Source organism: Colletotrichum fructicola (assembly GCF_000319635.2).
Source record: "Colletotrichum fructicola Nara gc5 chromosome Unknown KSG_Nara_v1_contig08, whole genome shotgun sequence".
In the NCBI taxonomy this organism is placed as follows: Eukaryota; Fungi; Ascomycota; class Sordariomycetes; order Glomerellales; family Glomerellaceae; genus Colletotrichum; species Colletotrichum fructicola.
Genome location: NW_027094058.1, coordinates 1,659,883 through 1,684,475, shown reverse-complemented (window position 1 = coordinate 1,684,475; position 24,593 = coordinate 1,659,883). Strand labels below are relative to the sequence as shown.

General features: G+C 51.8%; 7 protein-coding genes across 7 annotated transcripts; 3 read left to right on the top strand and 4 right to left on the bottom strand.

The window, feature by feature from the left end:
- Positions 1-1,028: 1,028 nt before the first annotated feature.
- CGGC5_v013537 (putative transcriptional regulatory protein) lies at positions 1,029-3,504 on the top strand (the record flags this gene model as incomplete). Its single annotated transcript, XM_066152938.1, has 7 exons — positions 1,029-1,073; positions 1,180-1,203; positions 1,351-1,463; positions 1,517-1,932; positions 2,011-2,303; positions 2,369-3,039; positions 3,099-3,504. 7 exons carry the CDS (start codon positions 1,029-1,031, stop codon positions 3,502-3,504), a joined length of 1,968 nt encoding a protein of 655 aa, XP_066007609.1.
- A 585-nt stretch (positions 3,505-4,089) lies between these two features.
- galE (UDP-glucose 4-epimerase) lies at positions 4,090-5,004 on the bottom strand (the record flags this gene model as incomplete). The annotated part of the gene is made up of 1 exon (XM_032036286.1): positions 4,090-5,004. One exon carries the CDS (start codon positions 5,002-5,004, stop codon positions 4,090-4,092), a length of 915 nt encoding a protein of 304 aa, XP_031884849.1.
- Positions 5,005-7,526: 2,522 nt separating this feature from the next.
- Positions 7,527-9,689, top strand: qa-y-3 (Quinate permease; the record flags this gene model as incomplete). Its single annotated transcript, XM_032036285.1, has 9 exons — positions 7,527-7,731; positions 7,791-8,013; positions 8,067-8,204; positions 8,254-8,686; positions 8,744-8,836; positions 8,898-9,099; positions 9,154-9,250; positions 9,303-9,453; positions 9,513-9,689. The coding sequence occupies 9 exons, from the start codon at positions 7,527-7,529 to the stop codon at positions 9,687-9,689; spliced, it is 1,719 nt and encodes a 572-aa protein (XP_031884850.1).
- A 943-nt stretch (positions 9,690-10,632) lies between these two features.
- On the top strand, positions 10,633-13,233 carry pan (Proteasome-activating nucleotidase; the record flags this gene model as incomplete). Its single annotated transcript, XM_032036284.1, has 6 exons — positions 10,633-12,001; positions 12,059-12,169; positions 12,228-12,383; positions 12,429-12,494; positions 12,548-12,814; positions 12,878-13,233. 6 exons carry the CDS (start codon positions 10,633-10,635, stop codon positions 13,231-13,233), a joined length of 2,325 nt encoding a protein of 774 aa, XP_031884937.1.
- A 291-nt stretch (positions 13,234-13,524) lies between these two features.
- CGGC5_v013533 (GDSL esterase/lipase) lies at positions 13,525-14,463 on the bottom strand (the record flags this gene model as incomplete). The annotated part of the gene is made up of 1 exon (XM_032036283.1): positions 13,525-14,463. The coding sequence occupies one exon, from the start codon at positions 14,461-14,463 to the stop codon at positions 13,525-13,527; it is 939 nt and encodes a 312-aa protein (XP_031884845.1).
- Positions 14,464-15,438: 975 nt separating this feature from the next.
- Positions 15,439-16,410, bottom strand: CGGC5_v013532 (Enoyl-CoA hydratase domain-containing protein 3; the record flags this gene model as incomplete). The annotated part of the gene is made up of 1 exon (XM_032036282.1): positions 15,439-16,410. The coding sequence occupies one exon, from the start codon at positions 16,408-16,410 to the stop codon at positions 15,439-15,441; it is 972 nt and encodes a 323-aa protein (XP_031884940.1).
- Positions 16,411-19,067: 2,657 nt separating this feature from the next.
- CGGC5_v013531 (uncharacterized protein) lies at positions 19,068-20,632 on the bottom strand (the record flags this gene model as incomplete). Its single annotated transcript, XM_066152937.1, has 11 exons — positions 19,068-19,189; positions 19,253-19,323; positions 19,379-19,526; positions 19,583-19,619; positions 19,678-19,774; positions 19,834-19,870; positions 19,930-20,002; positions 20,057-20,086; positions 20,194-20,339; positions 20,394-20,447; positions 20,503-20,632. 11 exons carry the CDS (start codon positions 20,630-20,632, stop codon positions 19,068-19,070), a joined length of 945 nt encoding a protein of 314 aa, XP_066007573.1.
- Positions 20,633-24,593: the final 3,961 nt, after the last annotated feature.

The following is a 24,593-nucleotide window of genomic DNA, read 5'->3' as shown; positions in this document are numbered from 1 at the left end:
GGGGAGTAGGGCCAGCTGCAAGATGCGGCGTAACAGGCGCATGAGATGGGCTGGATACTCCAATCGTATCTCTTCTTCAACGGTGATAATTAACAGCGCATGCTGCTGGCGCCCTACGTGGCTGTGGCCAAGAAAGCTTGTTGCTTGCTCGAGTCATCGTTGGAATAAAAGATGATTGGTCTCGTTGATATGGTGTGAATGCGAACTTATTGAGACCGCGAGTATCTTCAACTTGTGTGGGTTGTATTTAGTTGAAACCAATCGCGAGAACGGCCATGTCATTTTTGAGTTGAAGTCGGGGACCTCGGACTAAAAGTGGCAATGGCATTGGATACTTCAGTCTTTGGAACCAACGGCTTCAAAGTGTAATGACGCTACAATGAGGGGAATTTGCTTGTGTGTGAGTGTGAAAATAGCGATTTTTGCCCCGGTTTCTCAGAGCATGTCGGCCATCTCAAATCTTCATAATCATCGCGGGTGTGCACAGAAGCCGGGAACTCTGTTATGACGGGGCAAGTTGACTAGCAGCCCCGAAATTGCGTCCGACAGGGGTTTTACGACTGTAGCGCCTAGTCATGATCGACACGCTTCCGGGATTACGATTGCACACTTTCCTATGGAGTACCAGCTATTCGGCGAAAGTTAGCCAAAAACTGACAACCAACTGACAAATCATTTGTTTAGTTCAATCTCGGTATCGCTTTCATAGTCTAAAAACTCAACTCTCTCGTACGCATAAAGAGCCGTTAGGGGAAAAGGCCAGTGAGGGGGAATCTCCGCAGATGTGAAGGCCGTAGTTTAACCTACTCGAGTTTAAATACAAAGCCCCTGTCTCGGACGTGTGTCCGTGCGCTCCGCGCTTCCCACGGAGACCACGGAGCTGAAAAACAAAAAGGCTCGCGAGGGACCGGCAAAACGGACACAGCACCGGGCCATACGTAATTCAGAACACGCGCAGAAGCCAAGTACAGTGTGCGAGAGGAGGAGACCGTCCGACCCTGTCGGTTTCTCTCGGCTACGCTACCACCATGGAGTCGGAGCACACGCCAAAGACCAGTGTTATTCCGAGAGCGGTAAGTTCCGCCTAACGGGATCGTCGCCCAACGCCGCTTACCAGCTGATACGGCGATACTAACACGCAATGATTGCTAACCACCAAAATGTTGTCGTCGTTGATAGTGCCATAATTGCCGGATCCGCAAGGTAAACAGAGACATTCTATTTATCACCTTTGCCCATCTTCGGACTTGCAGTCCGCGGGACGCGCTCATCGAACGAACCCCCTTTTTCTCGCTTATCCCTTTCGAATGATTGTTGCGTCTTAACTCCGTTCAAGCTGACACCACGCAGACGCGATGCAATCGAGAAGTCCCTTGCTCAAACTGCGTGACGTCCAAAATTCCATGTCGACCGGCTGGAAGGCAACCAAGCCAGCGAGCTTCCGCGGACAGACCTGCTGAGAGGTAACCGGAGATATGCTCGCGGAAATACGGTTCAAATGCTGACGCGATGATAGTCACCCTAGCATTCAGCAACTTCACGAAAGGTTGAGAGCCGTCGAAGACGCTCTCCGAAACCAGACAGAAAATCACGCAAACAGACACACCCCAAATTCTACTCCAAATACGACGCCTAATGTCGAAGATGACTCCTCAACGCATCATTGTTTGTGGGAAGATCAGCCGGTGTCTTTCGAAGGCGACTCATCTTTCAGGCAACAAACGTACTTGGCGAGCCAGATAGAGGAGTTGAAAGTCGAAGCCGCTCAGTCACCCATTGTAGTCGACGAGCTGGAGACGTTACGAGGAATTTGCCAGAGCCATGAGCGAACGGAGCCGAAACAGCTGCGAAGACTACCCCATGTGGGAAAAGGCTCGCAGCTGCAACTTCCACCTTCAGATCTGGTGATCCGATTGCTCCGGACTGTTAGTGGTAAGCATCGATGTCTTCCGTTCTCACCCTTACCACCGTTCATGAAAATGAGCAGAGACTAATCTGTGCATGACTCAGAACAATCAATACTGTTCCTGTTCTACGCAGTTGAGAACCGGGTGCAAGTCGAAGACCTATGCCGCAGAGTCTACTTCTCCGTAGACCCGGTGACCATCGGCGAGGTCACTCTTCTAAATGGGTTCTTGTCAGTCCTCTTGCGCGACATCGATTTCGAGAAACACCCGGAATTCGATCCCCAGGAAACAAGCCGTGTGTACAACTTGTGCCATGCAAACTTCAAGTCCGGCATCGAGACCTACGAGGTCATGGCGGTGCCGACATTCGAACATACTCTAATACTTTCCATAGCGGTAAGTCTCGATTGATGCTTGCAGATGGTCCTCATTACTTTTGGGGCTAACAAAATCTTTTGCAGTCGTTACGAGCACAACAAGACGGAAATCTTGCATTGCAATGGACAGTAATGTCAGCAGCCGCAAGACACTGTCTCGCCCTGGGCTACAATCGGAAAGCAAGATTAGCGACGTTGTCGAGAGAAGAGGCTCGCAGAGCGCGACGCCTGTTCTGGCACGTCTATTTCGCAGACCGCGGTCTGACTCTGACCCAAGGAAAAGCCGCAATCATCCAAGACTTTGACATCGACGTGGAACCTTTCGAGATCTCCAATAAACCCGAGCGACGCCCATGGGACACCTCCTTTTCTGCATTTATCGAATTCGGACGGATACAATCCAAGATCTACGAGCACCTCTATTCCCCGGCGGCTTCGAGGACGAGCGACGAGGAACGCAGTGCTTCGGTAGCACATCTTACGAAGCGGCTGTCGGCGTGGTACGACTCGTGGCGAAGCGTGGACTATACGCATGCTTATCGCAAAGAACTATTTCAATTCACCTTTGACGGGCTCGATGTGGTTTACTACTCCATTCTAACACTAGTTCATCGCGGAGCCAACTCATCGAACTCCGCGAGCTCCATAACCGAGGAGTGCTTCGACGCGGCAAGAAAGGGACTAACGGCCCATGCAACCGCCTTCCCTCGGTCCGCGTCTGGGGGTTACGCCGCGTTGTTCAGTTATGCAGTCTGGTAAGTCTACTCTACGGCATCTATCGACGCAGAATCCCGGCTGACTCCAATTCTCCCAGGACACATCTCTACTCCTCCTTTACTCCCTACATCATCACATTCCTCCACTGCATCAGACACTCCGACGTCGAAGACCTCAACCTGCTCCGAAGCACCCTGGAAATCAGCGAGCGACTCAGCGGGTTGGTCGAGTCATGCAAGCGGCAGTATGAGCTGTGCAGGTCTCTGTACCGGATCGCGGAGGCATACATCAAGTCGAAGAAAGGCATCGCCTTCGTGGACGGAGCGCTCGAGAACACTATCCACCTGCCGCTGCAGCAGCCTGCCATGGAGAACTGGCCGACTTTTGACTCGCAGTTGGAGCCGAACGCCTTTCCGGACCTACACGTGGACGAGTGGAATAGTACGTACATGGGGCAGATGTCATTTACCTTGGACAATCAGCTGGGCAAGGGTAATACTTAGTCAAAGTGAGAGTTTATTCACCTGCACCTCAGTCTCTCGGGCAGAAAATACTACATGATACCACCAATCTACTACACATTGAAACTTTGATGTTGTTGCATGCGGCGGCCATTCCCATACTGTGGGTCTCCCTGGTCAACCCACCCGAAGACTCATGCCTAACTTCAAAGACCTGATACATGCCAATTTCATGAAAGCTGCATCGATGTAAAATCTTGAGAAAGCAACTCGTGTGTTACTAATTGGAATGAACCATTCCCACGGAGTCCGCGGCGTCAATGTGCAGGCGGACATTTAGGCCGCTGTAGTTGGGTTTTTACGGAATCCATATTCCGACTCTAGAGTCTACGCAGAGCTACGGGACTATCACCGATACGTCGACAAGGAGACTACAGACAAGGCGTAAACTATGGATTGAATGACACAAGAGACTAAACCAGCAATCGTCAGGTCCACGATCGACAAATTGAGTCATGGCGGCCGGCTCACAGCCGCGTCAAAACGTAAGTGATGGACCGCATCAAACATATCGCAAACCCGGCAGCATAGACGAAATAGACTTTAATTTCTCTCGTGAGTCGTCTTTTACTCGCGTGAACGATGCTGGGATACAATCTCACTAACGGCATTCCTAACGCCATTCCGCCGGTACCCTCCTAAAGCTGCCACATCTGCAGCATCGGGCTCATACCTGACAACCATGTCCCCGGCATAGAGTGTCGCCCGGGGCATTAGCGGGTGGTCTTGGTCCGAAACAGGCAGTTTCTGCTGGTTTCCGACAGCATGGAAAAACGTCTCGAGGTACTCTGCGTATGTCAGATTCTCGTCGCCAACCAAGATAGATCTTCCGGACACAGTTTTACTGTTCTCGATCGCTCCGGCGATTGCTTCAGACAGAGACTGCGTGGAGATGAAGTTGAGCGCCCCGGCGGGCGCAAAAGACGGAATGGGGAGTTTTCCCTCCGCGTACTGTATGTAGGCTTCGAACATCGGTATCTTCATGCCAGGGACCGTGCCGACGACGATCGGAGGATCTAGGCTGCAGGCGTGGAAGGTAGGTGTGGCGAGTGCAGCGACTCCATCAGCCGCTAGCTTGCGGGAGGTGACGTAAGGACTGGAGTGGACGGCTTCGGGCACGATGTGAGGGTACGCGCTCCCCACGTGCACGAATATCCTGACACCTGCCTCCCGAGCCATGCGGGCGAACGCCGGTACAGCCTCCCCGTTGGCTTGCAGGTAGTGTTCGTCGGCCCCCTGACCTTCCGGTACATGCCTGACGTCGCTCCCGGCCGCGAACACCACGGCTTCGAAAAGGGCAAGCTGTTCCGCAGTAATGTCACCGCGGAGGTAGTTTCCTTGGAGGAATGGGAGCTTGACGAGAGCGGAAACTTCCGTGGGTGCTCGACGGCCGCTGATGGTGACCTGGTGACCTTTCGAACGGAGGTGAAGGGCAGCGTGGCCGCCGATCATGCCGGTTCCTCCCACGACAAGGATCTTCATGATTCTTACTCGGCAGGCGTTGGCGAGCTTGTTGGTGTGGGATGAGGACGGGTGACGTACAGTTCGTACATTAATGGTGGTCCACTAGCTGGCATCGCGAGAATCCAAATTGGCTCCTAGAGTCGCTTTTAAACCCTTTTTGCTTTTATCACAGCCAGAATGTCGGCGGACTTTCGCATTACTGATTTATAATTGATCACGGAGTTCATAAAGATGTGTTTTCACAGTACAAGACAGGACGAGGAATCGCCGCGGAACACACGGAATACGTGGCGAATCTGACGCTAACGCGCTGCTGTTGGTCATCGAACCCCAACATTGACGGAACCCCTCTTGTCGGAGAGGAGGTCAAACTTCACATGTCCGCCAAAACGAGTGCGGAGTTTTGTTAACGCTCCGGTCTCAGCAATTGTTCAATTTTATGACTTTGGATAGCTTTCATTGCGTCTGAGCAACGGTGTTGAACGAATATGATGATCAACTCGGAAGGCAGATTTAACTGGGAATAGTCCGACTCACAAGTAAAATTCGAGTTAGCCATCTCATACAAAGGCAGTTGTCAGTTGATAGAAGTCACGTATCCGAAATGCCGGCCTCACAGCAGCCTCCGAAGACTGAGCTCCGGTCGGGAAAAGTGGGGATCCGGCTCCGTCCCGGAGAAAACTGCTTGACTGCCGAGAATCTCCGTCCAGCAAGTCATGCCTCCCTGTGTAAATCATCACCGATCCCCAATGGGAATTATAAGCCCATATGTCTTGGGCTTCTCTATGCTTGCCCATCCGGCTGTGCCTTGGCCTCCATTTGGGCTCTTAGAGATGAACAGTCAAGGAATCACCTTCAAGTCGCCCTCATACGGCGTACTTTTCCAGCAGTCGTTGAAGGATCAATGCTGTGATCTTTGTAGACTTTCTAACGTGAAAACGAGACCTGGTGAGGGTTGAAAGCCATAGCTCAGCTAGTAAAGAGACAGACCGTCCAAACGAAGCACTCATACCGGATCAAATCCGTCAGTCAGCGAAGCAACATCGCCTTCGTCCTTGTCATCTCGCTCCCGAATGGGAAAGAAATTAGAGTCATTCAAAGTCTTAAACTCGTTACATGGTGCTTCTCGCTAATGTATTGCAGTGTATACAGCTCCGGGCCCCCAAGACCGCTGGCGGCCGCTCCAACCCGTGCCACGAGCTCTGAGATGGAAACGTCCGCATATAACCATCAGAGCGGTTCCCGATTGGGCGTAATGCGCGGCGTGCAAGAAGACGTACGATATCGGGCCATCGACATAGTCCGCGTTTGACGGTAGCTGCTTAGGCTTTCTTAAAAGTCTCCGATGGGGAGCTCGTGGTTGATAACTCGCTTTCAAAGCAGCTGTAGATTATTAAAGTAAAGCTTTCGGGACCCAGCGGACAGTCGGGTCCTGGGGCTTTTCAACATACACCTTCAGATTTCCAGCAGAGCATACAGTTTGCGACGTAAAGGTTGGTGAAGGGAGTAGAAAAGAGTTTTGCGAATGGTGGTGATGAGTAGCGAAGTACCGCTGTGGATTGTATGCCGGAGATGACCCCAATACACGTTACGTCCTAGCAAACCAGCTCTGATGATAACAGCATCCCTTGGCACTACGAATTCGCTGAAGCTGACTAAATGACGTTGAGAGCTTCATGTCACACCACTACGGACCTTTCAACAACTAGTGTATGGTCGATGAACTAGTAATTGGAACCAGAGCTCCGGGATCGGTGTCGTAGTACGCCGTTGGACAGTGGCTGCTCCACGTAGCCAATGTCTCGTCAGCTCGGAGACCGCCCGGGCTAATGCCCGGCGAGATGCGTAAAGTCGGGCGTAGGATTCGGCCGGCAGATCAGATTTGTTCTTGCCATTCGGCCCTTGCAAGGATGCAGTGAGCCGATCCAATCTGAACAGCAGCTGAGCGCGGATACCCGCAAAGGCAAGCATCCAGACAAGGATGGGGGAAGGATAAGCGCCAACAGCCACCACTCCCCGCGTTGGCAAAAGGCGGATATGTGGCAGACCTGTCGCCTTTTAGGCTAAATGCTATTGCCGGTGGTGATCGTGCTTGAAACATGGGGTTTGCGGCCACGCGGGGTAGTCGTATTCTTTTGGGGACTTTTCGCTAAGCTGGGCGAACAAGCTCGCATGAGTATTGTCCAATGAGCAGCTCGAGGTCTCTTTAGCATGTAGGGGGAAATGGTTCACATTGGGATACCGATGCCTGTCACCGCAGCGTTGGGTCAGAGTCGCACCGAATGTGACAGGGTCTTCACGAAAACGTACCATGAGGGCACAAGATCTTCAGATGCTTCTGTGGTCTGGCAACATGCAGCTGAATCCTGCATGGACGTCGCATTTAAGTACGCGTCTTCCCCATCAATACTCAAGCTAAGCTTTTGGTCCACTTCTCTATCTTTTGCGTGTTGCGTCTTTGGCCTTGACTGGGACTCCCCAACTTCCAATTACAGCTTTAATCCAACCACCGTCAGGCTCGCCTGTCGAAGACTGACACTATGGGCGGCCATTCTTCGGGCAACGCTGCCTACGATGCGGCTCTACAAAGAAGACAAGCGCTGATGGGCGCGAGTGGTGCCAGGGCGCTCGTGAAAAACTGGAAAGTCGCTCGCATTGCAGCCTTCGCCTGCATCGGAGGTGTTCTCTACGGCTACAATCAGGGCATGTTCTCTGGCATTCTAGCAATGCCATCATTCGATAAACGTGAGTCAATTGACCCAATGACACGGAGGTCTGGAGCTGACAATTGTGGTGCTTGGTAGACATGGGCGGATACACGAGAAACCCTACCCAGAAGGGATGGCTGACATCGATCCTTGAGCTTGGAGCTTGGGTTGGCGCAGTGCTTTCGGGCTTCATAGCCGAAGTGTGCTCACGAAAATACGGCGTCCTGATTGCAACCGGAGTCTTCATCCTCGGTGTCATTGTCCAGATAACATCCATCTCGGGAGGTCACGAATCCATTCTTGGAGGTCGTTTCATCACGTATGTGTTCCACTGCAGAAACCTAAATGACTATCAATACTGACTTGGCAAAGTGGAATGGGCGTGGGCAGCTTGTCTATGATCGTGCCTCTGTACAACTCGGAGTGCGCACCGCCAGAGGTTCGAGGTGCCCTCGTAGCTCTTCAACAACTGGCAATCACCTTTGGCATCATGATATCCTTCTGGATTGAGTAAGTGTCCCGAACGGTCTTCCTGACATGTGTACTGACGATTATCTAGTTACGGTTGCAACTACATAGGCGGCACGACAGTCGAGACACAATCCGATGCAGCTTGGCTAGTACCCATTTGCTTACAACTGGGCCCGGCCGCCATTCTTTTGGTAGGAATGATTTGGATGCCATTCTCCCCTCGTTGGCTTATCCACCACGGCCGCGAGGAGGAAGCGCGTCGGATTCTCGCCAACCTCCGAGACCTTCCCGAGAATCACGAACTTATTGAGCTCGAGTTCCTTGAAATCAAGGCTCAGTCTCTGTTTGAGAAGCGAAGTGTTGCGGAGCAGTTTCCTCATCTACAGCAGCAAACGGCCTGGAATACCTTTAAGCTTCAGTTTGTCGCCATGAAAGCTCTGTTTACGACGAAAGCCATGTTCAAACGTGTCATTGTTGCCACTGTCACCATGTTCTTCCAACAATGGACGGGAATCAACGCCGTGAGTATGCACCTTTCGAAAATTAGTGATGATGGCCATCGCTAAGAACCACTCCAGGTACTTTACTATGCTCCGCAAATCTTCAGCCAGCTGGGCCTCAGCCAAAACACCACGAGTCTTCTTGCCACTGGCGTAGTTGGCGTGGTGATGGTGAGTCTTCGCTACCCGCTTGCTGCTTTGATAGCCCCAAACCTCTGACACCTAAGCCTAGTTCATCGCGACCATTCCGGCCGTCTTGTGGATTGACAGGGTGGGCCGAAAGCCAGTTCTCAGTATTGGAGCAATTGGCATGGGCACCTGTCACATCATCATTGCCGTCATCTTGGCCAAGAACATTGACAACTTTCACGACCAACCTGCGGCTGGCTGGGCTGCCGTCTGCATGGTCTGGCTTTTCGTTGTCCATTTCGGATGTAGGTCCCCGGTATCTGACCTATGTATATGAGAGGAGACTGACATTCAGACAGATTCATGGGGCCCCTGCGCTTGGATCATCATTGCTGAAGTTTGGCCCCTGAGCACTCGACCATATGGAGTGTCGATCGGAGCCTCCAGCAACTGGATGTGAGTGAAATAATATCTTTCAGTCTCGTGTAAGCTGCTTATTTCCGTCTAGGAACAACTTTATCGTGGGTCAAGTCACTCCCGATATGCTCGTTGGTATTACGTATGGCACGTACATCTTATTTGGGCTGTTGACCTACTTGGGAGCTGCCTTCATTTGGTTCTTTGTCCCAGAGACCAAGCGACTATCACTTGAAGAGATGGTTCGTCTTTCTTCGATTACATTCATAAGTAGTTGAACTACCAGCTGACACTTGCGCAGGACCTTGTCTTCGGCTCCGAGGGCACCGCTCAAGCCGACTTCGAGCGTATGGAGGAGATCAACACCGAGATTGGGCTCACTGCCGTGCTGAACCGCGGATCTCCGACCGGCGGATTCTCGCATTCCGGCGACTTGGAGAAGGAGAAGCTAGGTACTGCAGCAGTCGAAAGCCGTTAGGATTCACATCTGCGAATGGTTCAAACTTCTGCGTCTACCGGGAAGGAGTTGGCGTATCACATTGCCGCATCGTGTTTGAGTGAGAGGCACGCCATATTTTCAAGTAATAATGGTAGAATTAGGCAGCAGACCATAGGCAGCAGGGCGCCACAATCGACCTGATGTTGCACTTGTAACGATGCGTTACCCCGCTTCTTAACATATCGTGCTGACCACTCGTTTGTCGTAATACCATGGATTCAATCTGCAGAATACATGGCGCGAAACCCGAATAGGAAGCAACTTGTTTCATCAACACGAAGACGTCCCAAGCCGTATTTAAGTTAATTTTCAAAGTGCGGTACTCAACGGAGCCTTCGAAGTGCTTCACAGCTCCTAGACAACAGGTCGTGTATTCACAGAAAAGGCCACTCGTGTCACCACAGGCGCGGAACCTTTCATGTGCTTCACAACCTGTGGGGCTAAAATGCCACTTTATGTAGTTTTGTGGCTTTCTGCGGAGGTTCACAGTAATCATTCAGAACTTAGGCTTTCGAAAGTGGAAAAGTCAGCCCCATGGTCTGCCTAAAATATCTGACGTGTTTCTCATGCATAGTCCTCACTAGTGTGTGCATTTTCACATTCATGCCTCGACTTGGTTTCGCATTTGACTTTTGATTGGACGCAACGCAATCGCTTTCCAGGTTCTGCTTTTCTGTTGTACGTCTACAAGGCCAAGATCACGACAGCATTAGGGCTTACATGCAGCAGACCATGTATCAGCCCCGAAACATGAAGGGGGACGAAGGCGATTGTACAGCCACAGCTAGTGGCTGCATGGTAAGGTGTGTTGTTGAGATTTAAAGGGACCGAATCTGCCCTTCACCTGTTTCCTGGGCTCTGTCCAACTTCACATTTACGTCACTAGGCCACGCCAAAGACACAGGTATTCGAAGCGCCCAGTATGGCGTCTGATCTTGACATAGTGGAATCGACAAGACTTGAAGATGATCTGTCCTTCTCTGTCATCGATCGTCTGACCGAGACCATCAGGGCTGAGGAAGAGGTCAAGATCAGCCAAGAAGACCGCAACGCCATCGTTCAAGATCTCTACGAAGGCCCCAAGAAGTGCCAATGCTGCATCAACTGGATGACTGAATGTCCTCATGGTGTGGACTTGGCCGCCCTTGAGAAAGACGAGAGTGACGACGACGAGTCCAATCCGATCATCGTGAGACGCCGAGTCACTCCCGGGAAGGCAGGCAGTCTGGTCACAATCCACTCCATTGACATCCGCCACGCAGCGACTCGCAAAGTCCTCATTGATGTCTTCAAACCCTACGACGGCATCGTTCATGACCTCAAATACCTTGCCTTCCTGGCGCCTTTCCATCAGTTCTTCTGGCGCTGGGAGGCATTCGAGAAGGCTATCGCCGACGAGGAGGACGAACAGGTTAAGAAGATCTTGACCATTCTGAGGTCCATCGTCAAGCGCGAGCTCGCAGGGGCCTTTGCCGTCAGCAAAGAGCTCATCAGTCACGGCATGATTACGTACGACTACCTCTGGACTCTCTTCGCTCCAGGCGAAGTCATCTACTCGGATTGCCACTTCGACGGTGACCGTTTCTTCGTTCTTCAAGGACACACCAACAACACGGACCCGTCCAAAGTCGAACTTTGGCTCAACTACGTCAATTGCAGCGGCGACGATTTTGGTGTAGCTGTCCAGAGCGAGTACATTCTCCGGTTCAGAGGCACACGGCCCATCAACTCGCTGAGGCTTTACCCTGCAAAATACCACGCTGAATTTCATGGTGTCCAGAAGCGGTTGATCGAAAGGGGTCGCAAATTCGCCAGTCTCGTTGGGAAGCACTACAAGGCTTACCGCCCCGATCGACTCGATAGCCTGAGTGCAGAAATTCGAGTTGTGATCGATACAGATTATGATAGACGCTCTGGTGGTGTCGGCGCTCCGTTTGGAGATCGGGACGATGCCTCAGTCTTCTACCAAAGGACACAGCTGATAATACAGGGGCCTGTTGATACACCACCACCGAAGGGCCATGTACCTCTTCGGCGCGAGCGCAGCGGAGACGAGTATGACTCTTACTACGACGGTGAACAGCGCATTCCACCTCCTCGAAGGCGCCCTGCCCCCTACGCACCACCTGTTTATCCAACGCCTCCGGCCGACCCGTATGCACCGCGTGGTTTCCGACACACGCCGCCTCAGTTTTCACCATCGTCATCGTTATCTTCAGATCCACTGTTTCCACCACGGCCAAATCTGCCAGAGGACGACACAAACGCGAGTCGTCCTCCTCTGAGGCCCTGTAAGCTTCTAGGTTCTGTCGTCTGTGCATCCGTTGTTACTGACGAATATGCCCCAGTCGAAATAGAAAATCTCAGGATCAACAGGGCTCGAAAGCGACTCACTGACTTCCGACTGTCACTGTGCGTTCCTCGTGTACTGGGATTTAATCTCAAAGAGAAAACATGGGGTAAGTCCAAGCCAGATTCGATCCTATATAATCGGCCAGCTTATTTGAGTGAATGCAGAAAACTTTGAAGTTGACCGAATCCATGATATCGAGTGGAACACGAAGCCATTCGAGAGCCTGGTACTTCCTGATGGATACAAGGAGCTCATTCTCGCCTTTGTGGAGAGCCAGGTCAAAGACAATGATAACTTTGACGATGTCATCAACGGCAAAGGTAAACTTGAACCCCCTCACGTGTTTCTGGATGCTAATCTTCCAGGCGGTGGCCTCGTTGCTTTGCTTGCTGGTGCTCCTGGAGTTGGCAAAACTCTCACTGCTGAATCAGGTATGGTTTCTGAGCCTACCAACCGCAATGTCTTACTAAGTAATATGTAATAGTCGCGGAAAAGATACAGGCTCCACTCTTCAAGATGGAACTGGGCGAATACAATGAGGACGATCCTGATCATTACGATACGCCGCCACACCGGGCTCATCGGCCTGGTGGGAGAAGTGTAGCTATTGGGGTCCAGCACAGAAGAGGGGACATCGCCGGAGCATTCGAGCTTGCCGCACGATGGGGTGCTGTCCTCCTCATTGACGAGTGCGACGCTTACCTGGAGCAGCGCAGTGACAGCTCGTCTCAGCGTAACAAATTGGTCTCGCGTAAGTTGACCGAGATGCCCGTAACTACAAGGTTGTATCGTCTTTCTGACATACTATGCATAGGATTCCTGCGAGAGCTGGAGTACTACCCCTCACTCCTGTTCCTTACGACCAATCGCGAGAAGTCCTTGGACCCGGCTATTCATTCCCGTGTCCATCTCACAATCAACTATCCAGCTCTTGATGAGCCGTCCAGGAAAAAGGTCTGGATGACCTTCCTCGGGACGACCGGTTCTAAGCTTTCTAACGAGAATCTTGCGGCTCTCTCTCGCATCGAGATTGATGGCAGGAAAATACGCAACATTGTCAAGACCGCCGGTATCATGGCAAGAAGGGATGGACGCTCTGTCACATTTGATGACATCAGGAAGGTCATGAAGATTACGGAAGGCATCGAGGTTAAGGAATTTCGTTACTGAACGGCTTTAAACAGCGGCCGTTTGGCCCATTTCCTTGTCTTTGGTTTCCTTGTATTCATTCTCAGGAATTCTGGCTACAGCAGTTGCGCCACAAGACTCAAGGTTTGACATCGACGATGAAACGAGGTCTTATGGTAATATGCAATGGAGAGAATGTTTGTATACGGGAGAATGTCCAACTAAGTATGTACAGATAAAAGAAAACAGAGGCTTCAAGGCCCCAATCGCAGCCCCACAAAAGAAACAGACTTTCGTGAAGTGATCTCAACTAAGCCAGCAACTTTACCCACCCTAAGCGAAATGAGCATCGATGGTCTTCTTCATATCCTGAGCAATCAACTTGTGGCCAGCCGTGGTGGGCTGGATGAAGTTCATCCAGAAGTACTGGTTCGCATTGCCCTTGACCATACAGTCGTCCCACTGCGCGGTCTCATCACCGTCACAAAACAGGTTCAAGGGCTTGGGGAAGCCATAGGCCTTCGGGTTGTTCAGGATCTGCACCATGTAGCTGAAGACGTCGTAGTAGATGACCTTCTTCCCGAACTGGCCCAGGCTCTTCTGGATGGCGGCGTTGGCCGAGGTGATGACCTGGCCCCAGGTCTTGACGCAGTCCGCGTTGGTACCGCAGAGGTACTTTGGCGTAACCGGCGCAAGATGCTTGGGGTAGATGTTGGCGACCATGACGTACGGCGCACCCTTGTCGAGCAGGCCCTTGACTGAGGCTGTGATCTTCGCCGCGGCATCGGTTGCGAATTGCGCATTCTTGGCATCGCCGAGCCAGAAGGCGTCCGTGTGCATGCTGAGATCGTTTTCTCCGAACCACAAGAACTGCAAAGAGGAAGCAATGCCCTTTGAGCCGGTGCCAGTGTAGTTCGAGATTTGGCCGAGCATGTCTGTTGCCCCGGCGGGCGACATGGTGTAGGCGTTGTCGAAGGTCGCGCCGAAAGAGCCACCGCCGCAGCAGCCGCCAAAGGCATAGTCGGTCATAGGGACCTTGAGGAGATCCGCGAGGTACGAGACGGCGACCGGGCCGTTGGTCCAGGTGCCGAAGCCATAAACGTTGGCTGGGTCTCCGGTGATGCCATGAGCGAAGCTGCCATTTCCATTGTCGGACAGCTCATCACCGTACGCGACGAGGTTGTTAAAAGGGTAAGCGGCACGAGGGGCCTTAATCGATCGCGCTGCGACGAAGGAGAGAAGAAAAAACGTGAAGCTGGTCTTGAACGGCATTTTGAAGCAAAGTTGAAAAAGAATGTGGTGAGTTGGAAATAGAACGAAAGAGAAGTTGAGGAGCTGGGAAGGCTTGGTCGAGGAATGTTCTGTCAGTTGTCTTGGCGGCAGCCTTTGGTTTATACCCGCCACGGTCTGCGCATGAATCACTCCTAAAATCCAATGTTGCGTTGTGAATCCTCCTGGATCGCCCAATTTCCCTGCTCATCTATTGTGCCAGTGGGCTGGATTCGTGGCGTCGCTGGCGCGGGATGAGGGCGTCGCACCAACCCCATGGAGTGCGCTATCCTGCCATGCGGACAGATGAAACATTGACTGGTAGCTACGCTGGTGTATCAGAACTCAAATGAGTTGCAGTGCTTTCTTTTGCGAATTCAAGCCTTTTGGTGCCTGAAATGGCCATGGATGCAAGCACGCGAAATCTCGGACGGCGTTGATCCTCACAGCAAGTTGTTGCACCAAACTGATGGGTTAGTAGGAAGAATTATGTGTCCCGGAAATACATCCAGACACAAGAAGGGAGGCGCAGATGGGTCATTCTTGACAGCAATTGGTTAGATAAATGCATGACAATTTGAAATGGGCGTATGAAAGAGTGAATGAGTCAATGTTCCCTGGGCGTAACCCTATTCTCACTGTTTGCGAGCGGTTGTCAGCATCCCCACAGGAGCTTGGAAACAAACAACTCAGGAAACAGGCCGACTGGCGCAATGGTAGCGCGTCAGACTTCTACTGGAATCAGTGATCTGAAGGCTGCGGGTTCGAGACCCGCGTTGGTCAAATGGGATCCTGAGTTGCGAATGTCCGAGCATTATATTTTGCCTTGTTTTTGTGTGTGAAGATTTTTCATTTTGTGCGGGGCCCGGTGGACCGGCCGATCGGTGTGGAGATGCGGAGCGGGGATGGTGGGGTAAGGCTCTCGGGGTGACCCGGCCTTTTGTTGCTTTCGGTCTTTAGGCCCCGGGGAGTGGGAGCTCATGTCTTCCACGACGGCTTCCTCTTCTCCGTGAAGGCTGCGATGCCCTCTCTCGAATCAGCGGCCCTGGCATGCAAGGCCATGACTCTCCCCGCCCAGCTCGCTGCATCCTCGTACCCATCACCACCTTTCCCGTCCTGTTCCTTGCCGTTGATGCCGAGCTGGGTCCAGAACGCCCATTTCCCCAGGGCCATCGGCTGACCTGCCGAGCCCGCCAATCGCTCCACCACCTCCGCGACACGCCCCTCGAACGCTGCAGCGGCCGTGTCAGTTGACTCTGCGTGCTCAGGCTCCGTGACCACGTCCACGGCATCCCGCATCACGTCGGCAGTGACCGCCTCAGCCGTCAGAAGCATGCGATAAGTCTGCGCCGGTGGGATGCGGCGCGACACGGCCGTTGCGGGGCTCGTGCACGGCAGCCCGATGCTTGCGCCGGGCAGTTGAAACCTGGTCGTGGACAGGGCGATTGGGTAGTCCGTGGAGAGGGCGAGCTGGAGTCCCGCTGCGGTTGCCAAGCCTTGGATGGGGCAGACAACCGGCGCAGGGCTGTGGCGGATGAGAGACATGACTTCGGCGCAGAGGGCAAAGGAGCGCTTGACCTCGACGTGGGAGAGCGATGCGAGCTGCTTGAGGTCGTGGCCGGAGGAGAAGACCGGGCCTGAGCTGCGCAGCACGAGGACGTTGGGCAGGGCTGCGCGTTCTTCTGCCCACGCGTTGGCGTCAACGAGCCAGCTGTGTTCTGAATTTTCTTTTGAGTCCGGGGCTGCGCGTTCGCTGACTCTTTCCAGCTCGTGGAGGATACCTGGCTTGAATGGAGGCAGGGTCATGAGACGCCCTGATTTTGGTGAAGTTAGGTTTGTCAGTAGCTGCGATCGGAGGTCCTCGAGGACCTCGAGGCTCAGGGCATTGCGTCGAGCCGGGTTGTTAAGATGGATGTAAGCGGCTCTCGCCGGGAGCTTTGGAAAACGCATGCTATCGATCGTGCTGTCGTCTCTTCTCGATGAGATTGAGATGCTCAGCAGAGGTCACTGATGGCGAGGGGTCCCCCTGGAATGAATGAGGGTGGCGCCTGTCTTATTACCCCGCAACGGCACGGGACCGAGGGAGCTGGCGGCCGAGAGAGAGCAACACCTGGTCACGTTTAGAGAGGCGACATCATTATTCCGAAACTGATCACCATTACAAAAGGGAAATATCTTTTTAACGGGGACACAGAGGCAAAATTGAGGAAACTGGAGGGACCTCCACATTCATTTGCCTCATTGTCGCCAGCTTCATGTCTCAAAGTCTGTTCAGTGAGGGGCATGCTGAGGGCCTGAGCCCACCCAGCCTCAGCGGTGATGCTTTTGCCACATCAACCCCAACGTTCGTAGCCACAGATCTTGATTGGAGTAAGTACAGATTGTAACTTTCAATTGGCTACATTCTTAATGGTAGCGAGACTACATTCATAGACAACAAGCCAAATCGCTAGCGTTTCGCGTTCGATCGGCCCAGTGTTATGTTACAAGCGCCTGTCAACTAGTGCCGCTGGCGATGCCGTTGTGCACTAAACAGCTGCTCGATCGCCATGTCACCTAGCCTCGCATCCCCATGTGCCTAGATACTCATCAATACCAGACCCTGCGTCTTTGAGATTGAACCCGATAAAGATACGCTGAATCTTGTAAACCTTCTGGATCAGTTCCATTGTATTTTCTGTCAAGGATATGCGTAAGCAAGAGATGGTTTCGTCGAAACCATCCATCCAGCATGACCGTGAAGTATCTTCAACTAGAGACAAGGGTGCCTACTAGACTGAGTTAGGGAAATTTGAGGAACGCGCCGTTGATTTTAGTGCATCAATTCATCAGTTACGTCCTAAGAGGCACCATTAGCCTCAATTGCTGGTGTGAATCACAACATCTACGTATGCTTTCATCAGTACATGAACTCAAACTAAAGGTTGTACAAGCATCAATGCTTGTAACATACTTGAATCTCTCTTCTAGTCGAGTACTCAACCCGTCGTGAGTACAGGTAAGGTAGACTATGCTACGCCGACTTATTTGAGAAGGGGTTAGGAAAAGGCGGTTGACCCTGAGGACCCTGAGCATAGCAAGTGTTTGACTGGCCAATTTGATAGGCATACCCCCAACAGCTTTCAATTCACACAACGAGTATTGGGGACAGGAGAGTTGAGCGATACATCTACCATTTCACTGATTCCTCATAGAGAGTCTTGACTATGCTGTGAGTCATACGGGACATGGTGTTCGTTTGGTTTCATCACGTCCGAAGGCAATGAATGGAAATCCCAAATCCCCCGTACCAAGTCGGCCCGAGTGACCATCCTTCGTGGTCAAGAGCTACCACGGGAGATCCCGTTCTTGGCTCACAACTACCTACATGAAATGTTCCACATTCGCAAAGACTCCACTATGTCGATGCTTTGGTCAATGCTTCCTGGACGATCTAACGAAGGGTGCCTTGACGTCCTTTAGACCCCTAATTCACGACTCATTCCCCTTGTCGCCGACACGGGGAGACTCGATCTCAGAGGAACTGCCCAAGACGATGTGATCTTTGATGACGGGAGCAAAAAACACGCGTGACATGACGATATTCAAGTTATCTGAGATACAAAACAATACCCCGTGCAAGCTTTCGCTGATCCCCTCTTGCTTCTGTCACCTGTACATAGAGTTAATCATAGGGCGCAGCGTGATTAGACGCTCTCGAAACCAGAACAGACCCAGAAACTAAGGATTCCCACCTCTCGTGGAGAACTTCCTAGTTGATCAAGGACGAGGGGTGTGCCAACACGACGGGCGGGACGCTTGGACTGGCCAAGGGCGACTCATACGACGCTTAATACGACGCAAGGCTCGACCTGAACCGCGCCGATTCTGCCTTATCGTACGATCCGCCACGTTGCCTCTCATGAGTGTTCGGATCGGCCAGATCTCGCTGAGATCCATGTTGCTCTCACCGTTCACGGCCTACCCCTGATTCAACTCCGAAACAACTATTATAGGGGGTTCGATCTAGTCGGCACAATTACAACAATAGAGAGAACTTTAACGCCTTTCTGGGTGTTTTGACATCCGGACAATACTAGAATTCCTGGACATCTTGAAGAGTCCGTCGGCCGAGAGTCCCAATTTTCTTTCTCCGGAGGCTCGGGATCTGGCAACAAGATGATGTTCGCGATAGGGGCGAAATAAGCCTTTTCGATATCATTTGATATTTTATCAGACTTCACGATGGGAAGACTTTGGATCAATGCAATTACAACTCGTTACCCAACGAATCTCTGCGTGTTCAAATACTAGAGTAATCACTGTAGTTCTTAGGAACCCCTTGAGTTCAACGAACTTAGAGAAATATTTACGTTTTTTCCAGATTAATGAAGACTTTGCATATTTGGTAACGGATGCTTCAATCGATGGCCTCGCGGGCTCAATGCTAATGCTTCCGCTTCGCCTCACGTTCTGCAGCTTGGCGATGCTATGGACTTTTGGATGCCGCTTGCGGCAGGTCCTCCGTTACCGTCCCTCTTGTGCACAGAGGCCACCCGTCTTCCCCCAGTCAGTAGGCCTCCTTGCCGTGCGCCATAATCTGTTTTCTTCGGGTAGTAACAGGCCCCTCAACTATCTTTCAGCCCCGGCGTCAAGTCTGGCATGGGCTGAGCCTCAACGTTTGGGGTCTCCTTCGCGACTTTCTTCGGACTTGTGTTTGTCCATTGAATTAGAAATGCTGTGATGAGAACTTGGTTGAGGTTAGTGATTTTGAGTTTGTGGAGGTCTCACACTTTGCGACGTTTCAACTTACTGTCGGTGTTGCAACATGCAAGACACAGCCATACCACTTCCCCGCCAAGTGCGACCAGCACCGATAGGTTCCTGCAAGATCAGTGAGTACCTAGTTTGCGAGAGGTATATGCAAGAGCAGTCTTACGTTAAGCTGACGGTCAAGGTGAGCAGAGCGCCAAGGAAAGTGCGCAGTGCTAGCCTGCGAAGCCGGACGTTCGGTGGAGTCCGGGGATGCCTGTGGTTTGAGCCTATCGTCCATGGCCTCAGTATTGATGCTTGGATAGAATGCAACTCTGATTGCGTAAGCTTCGGAAGTATTGAAGCGGGGGTCTGCCGGGCAGCAACTTACTGAGTAATGGGATCAGGAAGAGGGAGGTGAGGTAAATCTGCGGGGCGTACATAAGCTTGGTATTGAGCGGAGTCAAGGGCAGAAAAGCTTCATACGTTGACGAGAGCATCAAAAACAATGATGGGTATCAAAATTGCTCGCTCGAGGCCGATGACGCATGTGTCGCTTGCTGAATCATAATATGACGCGCGGCTGGAATGGGTGTGAGTACTGAAGATAAATCTGTTTGGCGTTGGGGTACTGGTACTTACAAGTGAAAATTGAACATCGTAATGAAGCCGTATGTACCTGTTCGTCAAATACATTAGGTGATTGAATTTATGAAATCTCAAGAGGTAAAACCATACCTAGCATGAGAATAGTGTTGCATGTGTACAGTTTAGATCTGTGGCGTGCCTTGGTCGCTCCCCGGATGATATGCTGAGCAAGAATGAGCAAGTAGTAAAGAGGTGGAGGAAAGAGCTGACAACGTACCGCTTTCTCAACAGTAAAGAGATAAACAAGCTAGGGACTCGATTGTCAATATTTGGGTACACTGGCCTTGAATCATGTCACTCACTGCCTGAATAGTTATTAGATGACACTTCATAAGAGGTAGCAGATGGACTCACTTTTGTTCCCACGTAAGCGCCTAGACACAGTGTTCCAGCCATGGAACAACCCATAGCGCTCATACTAATCCCTGCTTCAAATACAATCTGAACTGTCCAGGATGCAAACACAAAGAGAAATGCGGACAGGTAAATTAGAAGAATTACTACAGTACTGTTAGCTTCGATGAACCCGGCCCCTTTTGTGCCGTCCAACTCACATTGTCTTGCCCATGGTAGAGGGCGCCAGTGCTTGACAGCGAACCATTCTTGACCTACACCCAATAAATCAGATCCAAATCCTGTTTTCGCCGCAGAGGCACTGCTTACGCAACAGGTTCCCGAGAAAGGCGGTTAGGATTGTCGTGATAATCAGGCTGAGAACCTGCTCAAATTGAGCCTTCGTCGATTGCGTGTCCGCCGTACTACCATGTGCCGTAGCAGACGTTGGCAGCATCATATCTCAGAATATTCTCGGTGGGATCGGTGTCCAGGTCCACCAACATAGAAGTCACCCCAATTGTAGACTTCTGTCGAATCGGCTCCGGAGCTGGGTGATCAGTGGTCTGTCATGCTGATGAGAAGCAAACTCCCTTTCGACTGAAGAATATCAGCCCAGACGGACGGTATATGTAAGTGCATCTCGGCATGAGGAGCCGATAGAGGATCAGAAGCTTTCCACCCCCCAGCTCTGCCCTGTGTGTTCCTCGGGGCCGCCCACAAGCCTATTCTAGACCACCAACCCTCTTGATATAAGCTTTTGCGCTAGGTCGCCCTACGACGCCCGTAACGACTCGGGATCCCGTTTGGTCTGCCTGGGGGGTGCCGAAAACGGCTCGTCTGGTTGAGAGTTCGGATGGGCACTCCACATTGGGCAGATCTCATTATCATCGTCCGGCCGGCACATTATCAGACGAGGCGTAATTGGCATTTTGACAGCTAGAATCATAGGGTCAAACCGCAGGAATCGTTTTGCCGGCAGGCAGAGTGTTGCATTGCCGTAGCTTGCGAGCTGCCAATAAGAATTAGGCCGATGGGTGCGCAAGCTTCATAAGACATGCAGTATAGGTTGATACTGATTATGCCAGTCATTTCCCACGGAGGCGGATCATTCTCGGTGAAGACGGAGGTGCTGGCAATATTTCTGCCCTATATCTATTCTACAGCTGCTGATAATGAATCGTTAAGCTCAACACGTGTGAGGTGTCACAAATGACTCTGGAGTCGCAACACCAAGACTCGTCCTCGTGTGGTAGCCATTCTGTTTCGCCAATGCCCTCACGATGGTGGGAGTCCGCGTATCCACGCGATGATCGCGCTCTGATTTCCAGCGAGCTTTTGAGCGAATGCTTGCACACCCTTTAGCTCGTGCGCACGTCTCTTGAACTTTCCAGCCTTTCGGGAATCTCCAGTATTTGATAAACTTTATCCCACCCGGTTGAACGCTCGACTAGGCACCCATCGGGCCTCTGCGTTGCGGGAGGGGCGAAACAAAGCCACAGGGCTGATCTCATACGAGACTGTCATAGCTCCCTTTTCGTGGTGTGCTGAACTAAGCGGGGGCGGCCTTCTCTCCGCAGGGATTCCTTTCAGACTTCAACGGCCCTTTTTAGCGTCGTCGTGGTCACGAAACAGGGTTTTCTGCTCGGGTAGGAGGCTTCGTAATAAGTTTAAGGCTGGATTCCAACTCACACCTCGGTGGTTCCCGGTTTTATGAGCTGCAGCATATCACGATTCTCGGATTCTCCCGAGCAGCAAATCCAACTTCTTTCGCGCAGTATTAGACTGACGTTACGTGAGTACCTCGATGGGATCACAACTTCAGCGGCAACAAAGAACATGCATCTCATTGTATAAAATGAATTATGAATAGCTATTGCCTGCCGGGTCTTCAAAATGTCTTCGATGCTTAGGGGCATCAAGGCATGATTTGCGCTTCAGAAGTTCATGGTTACGAACCCCAACCCTTTTTGCTTAGATAACAGACGGGAAGTCTAAAGGAGTGATCCGCAACCCCGACCCTTATTCAAACGATCAGTACCAACGTAACTTCGCTGTCAGTCTCAGTATCCGAGCTGGATGGCAGCATATCCTTGAATGATGCAACCCAGCCACTTCAGCCCCCTGAGCGGACAGGATGAATAACCCGGCCGTATGTGAAGCCACGAAGTCCGGAGATATTACTATCTAGCTGTGATCAAAGGCCACTGTGCTCATAGGCATTTGCTGTTGCGGAAGGGAAATCCGGCACAGTGCCGATGAAGCTCAGACTTGTTGCTGTCAACTTTGCGTATCCGTTGCTTCGTGCAAACACTCTCGAACTGCACAATCCGGACTTTCTCGATCTTAACTCTGTCGTTCTGAATGTTCTGGAAATACATCGGACCACCAGCCTCCCAAAACTTCGTGCCGAGCAATTCAACCGCGGGAGAAATGACCCGATTTGGCCACAGGCTTGGTGGCCAAACTTTGGAGGTCTGTTTGAGTTTGAAAGCCAGCCACAACGCCTCAAGACTTTGAGCTTGGGGAAACCTCAGCCCGAGCCTTCCTTTTTCAGCCCGGGCCGGCTGAATTCCAGAAGGGATCTCTGACAGACCGCCCGGCCCAATTATACTGCATACCTTAGTAGATAAAATAGTGAGAAGTCTGTTTTGGTCAAAGGTAATCATCTACCGTGGAAACCGGCAAATTGGATCCCCATGGACACGTCACGCTAACACCGTACTCCTTACATCGTCGAGTGCCGGGGAAGCCCTTTTTACAGTCCTGCACCCCACCCAACCACACATTCTAGACACCCTCTTGAAGATCATTCGATTCTCTAAGCTATCTCGTCCAGCCCTATGAAAGGTAGCGGAGTCTAAACCCTGTGCCATCCCAGTCGACTAATTCACACATCGACAAGCACGTGGTGAGTCAAAAAAATATTCGCCTGCCCCGATACTACCAGGCACGAGACCCGATATTCTCTTTTACCCCTCCCAGTCAGACTTTGAGTGCAATTTTGATGCCCATATGCCCTTGTCGCGGATATTCCATGCCGTTTTAGAGGTCCGACCTAACCGGTTCGTTGAGGTCATTGATCATGGTTGAAATCTCGTTGGGAGCGCACGTCAGCTCTCTGTCTGACTAGCAAGCGTGTCATAGCTAGCCTCTGTGACATCGGAGACTTTAGTCGTGAGCGCTTTTACAGATACATTCTACCGAACGATCAAGAGCAGGGTCGAACCGTATAGAAATAGTGCATTCATCAAGCTTAAGAAAATCCACCATGAACACACGTGATGGCTTTGATGACGATTGTCAAAAGTAAAATTGAAACCACAGGTGCCATAAATCATATAAGCTGGTTCCCCCGCTGCTCTGAACCCCACGCGGGATCCTATCTTGCATAGCTTTAACCACGGGACTGGAGGTCACCGACCGCCCAGTCGTCTGAGCTGCGAGACTGTGCCAAACTTCAGACTGCTAAGCTGGACGCAAAACATTGGCTCGACAGACTGAACACGTGCTTTGCATGTAGAGAACCTGAATGGTTTCGAATTTTCCAAGTGGTCAATCTACTTACCCTTTTGGAAATGGTCCATCTTGTTGCCCTTTTCGTCCTCGTCGAACTCTACACCCCTTAAGAAGCGCAACTAATAGCTCGGACCGCTTGAGTGCGACCAAGTCTAACAAAAGTTCGGATTTCTGCTCAAGTGTTCGGAGCATCTGCCGGCGGCATCTTAGGCCTTTTAAACTTTTGACCGTCGAGAGGGAAAGTGAACCCGGCGGGGAAGTTTGCGGCGCGGGCAGTCGGGTCGGCATCCCGAGACGGAGCACAGCAGGCCGACCCGGGCCTAGGTGGAGACTTTCTGCCCGTCAGCACAGCTCTTGGTGGGCGGCATCGCGAGCAGCAGAATTCGGTTCCGTCGGGTACGTCCCCTGCAGTGCGGCTGGACGCTAAAGTCTCAGAGCTAACGCAACTCGGTCTAAGCTTTGATTGCGAAGAGCCGAAGCCTGCTCGCTTTGCCCTGCGTGTGCCTCTCGTGTCCTGCGTGTTCCTGCAAGCGCCTTGCTAAGGGGACTTTTACAGGGGAAGAAGCGGTCACCAATTCGCCGTGCTTCTTCTATCTGAGTGAGGCCCCTTGCGATAATTTCTCTCTCCCAACCGAGAGCCATGAAAACATGCCCGTGCCAGGCTAGCACCTGCGTCGCATCTACCGGTATCCTGGAGTACGGAGAAGCTCACGATGCAAACATGATTCGACTTCTGAGTTGCTGAAGATTCAGGGCCTGTTGATCAAGGAAGCAGCATTGCAGAAGAGGCTCTTACGGCCGTACTGGGTCTCCTCAGCTGGCTCCAACACCACATTATGGATCCACTCTCATCGATCGTGTAAGCGGCCCGCCCGGTGATTCGAAGTCATGACAACTGCCTG